Here is a 3,732-nt window from a genome sequence, read left to right on the forward strand (position 1 = left end):
AGTACATACACAGGACAGTTGCTTTTTAAGTATACAGATAAGGATATTCAAAACAAAAACTAACAATGAAATTATTTGGAAATACTGAATCAAATATAGTTTGTACACCATCCTTGCATATATTAACCCAGCAAAGCTTTACTATTGTAGGACTCTCTTTGCAATTATCAACATACTTCTATATATCCTGACCTCAGAGCTTGAGGTCATAGAGCTGAAGTTTAGGCAAATAATTTCCTCTAGAAGTATGTGTGCCTGTATTTGAAAGACAATAGAGGATGACTGAAGAAGCCTCTCTGCCTGTTGCACAAAGGGAATTTATAGGAAAATAAGACCCACTCCAAATTAGAATCTTCTTTCTTCATAATTCTTATCTCAACAGAAAAGGTGGAGATGACCGAAGTTAACCACTCAATGACAACAGAATTTATCCTCACGGGATTTACGGATCGACCAGAGCTGAAGTCCCTTCTGTTTGTGATATTCTTTGCGATGTATCTGATCACTATGGTGGGGAATCTTGGTTTGGTGTCATTGATTTATATGGAGCGTCGTCTTCACACACCAATGTACATCTTTCTGGGCAACCTCGCTCTGATGGATGCCTGCTGTTCTTGTGCTATTACACCCAAGATGTTAGGGAACTTCTTTTCAGAAGACAAGATGATTTCCCTTTATGAATGCATGGCACAATTTTATTTTCTCTGTCTTGCTGAAACTACAGATTGCTTTCTTCTGGCAGCTATGGCTTATGACCGGTATGTGGCAATATGCAGCCCATTACAGTACCACACCAGGATGTCAAAGAAACTCTGCATTCAGATGCTCACAGGGGCCTACATAGCTGGAAACTTGCATTCCATGATTCATGTAGGGCTACTATTTAGGTTAACATTCTGTGGTTCTCATCAAATCAATCACTTTTTTTGTGATATTTTTCCATTATGCAGTCTTTCCTGTGTTGACCCCTATATCAATGAACTAATGGTACTTATCTTTGCAGGGTCAATTCAAATCTTTACTATTACCATAATTGTAATCACTTATCTCTGCATCCTTTACACTATTTTCAAAATGAAATCCAAACAAGGAAGAGGCAAAGCTTTATCGACTTGTGCATCCCACTTTCTCTCTGTTTCAATATTCTATGGTTCTCTTCTTTTTGTGTATGGTCCACCAAGTTCAGTTAAAGAAGAAGATAAAGATATAGTTGTTGCTATTTTCTATACTCTAGTAGTTCCTTTACTGAACCCTTTTATTTATAGTCTGAGAAATAAGGAAGTAATAAATATTTTGAAAAGAATTATGAAAAGTAAACCTCATAACATTCTGAAACCAATATGACCCTTGTAACAAACTGATTTAATATGATAAAAATGTTTGTCAAAGTCAGGGAGATGAGGAGAAAACAGAAAATGATCATTTTAATATAAAATTAGTACTCAGCAAAATATAATTATGTATAAGTCAAATAATGTACAAATGGATATATAAGTTCAAAATAGAGGTTTTCCAATGACGTATTTCAAAATCAAAGCTAATAGAGTCCATCAGAATGAGAGAGTAATTACTAATGAGATCACAGATTGTGACAGAAAGTAATTAGTTACCGTGTTCAACGAACTCAACAAATACTAACAATAGAAGGCAGTATACATGTTTAATATTGTTTACAGATATATGGAATCCCTAATTTTACAAAGTCAGACACATTCTAAGTCTTAAATATTAATCACTTATTAACTAAAACATCTATCAAACGTACACTGAATTGTTGAATTTTAATCTGTTTTATTTATGCTCTAGTGACTATGTTTGAATATGGATTCATGTGCAATGTGTATTCTCAAATTAGTAATACTTTCATCTTTAGTCTTAGATATTTATATTCTCAATCTCTCTGAAAAAGAAGAACTTTGCGAAGAACACTTCAAGATCTGTTGTTAAAAATCATGCTACTTACATTGAAATCCTCATGGATACGAACATTTCACGTAGCTTGATTCATTGTCCATGATGTATGCCAGTGAAATTCTCGAATATACCACTCAATTAAATGGTTTGTTGCTTTGATGTCATTACTTCTTTTGCTTATCATTAAGAGTACAGGTAAGCTATACAGCTTCAATGTGAAATCTTGTTATATTTATTTCAACAGTAGAAATAGTGATGTTGTGCAAACATCTGAACAAAATATTTTTATTGATCACATAAAAATACAAATTAAAAGAAAAATTACTAAGTATTTTTTTTTACTTTTGAAATGCACCCATGTCTTTAGTCATAGTTTTTAATTCTTTAAGTATCATTTGTTATCAAGAAGCTATACTTATGCATTACTAAAAATTAGAAAATAAAACAAAAATATAAATCACGTATTCCCCATCATACAGAAATTGGCCATCAACAATTTGGTGTATTTCCTTTCTGATTGTTTCCACTACACATTTAAGCAAATGTGTAATTTTTTAAGTTAGATCATAGTGAACAAACTGTTTTTGAAACTTGCCTTTTTTGTCAAAGAATCCCTTTCAGTAACATTCCACTTCATTAATTCCTTGAAAACATTCACACTGGCATACATGTCCCAACATTTTATTTGCAGCTGGTTGTTTCAAACTAAAGGCTGGTCCAGGACCACACACTGTAATGTTGTAATGTGTCTTGTGTGTTTCTTAATCTAACAAGTCACATTTTTTTTTAATGAAAATTACTCCCCGAGTAAAACAAACCAGATATCCAGTGGCATGCCCCATTTTCCCCATTTGAATGGTTTACTTTAGATTCTTGATCTGCAATGAGGTGATAAAAAATTACATTTGATGGGGGTTGAATTGAGCACTTCTTCTAGCTTCTCCATTCGAGAGGAGGCCAAGGTGGTCAAGCCTGGGGAGCATCCATCCTGGCCCTCATCAGGGAAAAGGTGAAGTTCCTGTGCCACATGTCACTATACGTGGATGCTGAGAATGTGGAGATCTACTGGTTCCAGAGCCAGGCCTTTGATGTGGTCCAGCTGTACCAGGAACAGCAGGACCTGTTTGGCTAGCAGATTGCAGAGTTCCAGAACAGGACCAAACTCATCAAGGATGAGATTGGTGATGACATCATGATCTTGGAACTCCAAAGCATCTGCCCCTCTGATGAGGGCCTGTGTGGATGCCACTTCCTCTCAAGCCACTTCTCTGTTGAAGCTACTTGGCAGGTGGGGGTTGCAGGTGCATGACCAGGCCAAGCCCCAGCACAGAAGAGGAGGTAGGTTAGATTGGATAGAGCGGCATTGCTCAAGAGTAGTATAGAACCACAGAGAAAGGGAACCTGTCCTTAATTTTAAAAAGACAAATTAAAAACTGAAGGTAAGGTATATTAGAAAATGGACAAAATTAATGAACAGGTCATAAAAAATATGGATTTATGAAAAGATTACTTCTACTATTCATGAAAGAAAAGCAGATTAAAGCTACACTGAGTTACAATATATTACCTATAAGATTAGCAAAATTCAAATGTTCAACCATGCACTCTATAGGTGAATCTATAAGGAAGCAGACATTCTCATTTCTTGTTGGTGGAGCTCAAAATTGACAAGCTCCAGTGGGGAGGAATTTGATAATAAGCAATAGGACTACCTAGGCATCTATCTTTTGGCATATTAATCTCACCTCTGGGAATTTACTTTGAAGATACAAGAAACACCTCCAATAAGATGGAAAAAGTACTATGCATCAGTTTTAT

General features: G+C 35.3%; 1 protein-coding gene across 1 annotated transcript; it reads left to right on the top strand.

Annotated features, from left to right (window-relative positions):
• The first annotated feature begins 393 nt into the window (after positions 1–393).
• LOC143647924 (olfactory receptor 5K1-like) lies at positions 394–1,344 on the top strand. The gene has a single exon (XM_077117604.1). It carries the CDS (start codon positions 394–396, stop codon positions 1,342–1,344), a length of 951 nt encoding a protein of 316 aa, XP_076973719.1.
• The last annotated feature ends 2,388 nt before the right edge of the window (positions 1,345–3,732 follow it).

This window comes from Tamandua tetradactyla, chromosome 10 (assembly GCF_023851605.1).
Source record: "Tamandua tetradactyla isolate mTamTet1 chromosome 10, mTamTet1.pri, whole genome shotgun sequence".
NCBI classification, from domain to species: domain Eukaryota; kingdom Metazoa; phylum Chordata; class Mammalia; order Pilosa; family Myrmecophagidae; genus Tamandua; species Tamandua tetradactyla.

Excerpts from the sequence above, each read along its gene's own strand:
- LOC143647924 (XM_077117604.1), top strand. The coding sequence starts at position 394 with ATGACCGAAGTTAACCACTCAATGACAACAGAATTTATCCTCACGGGA.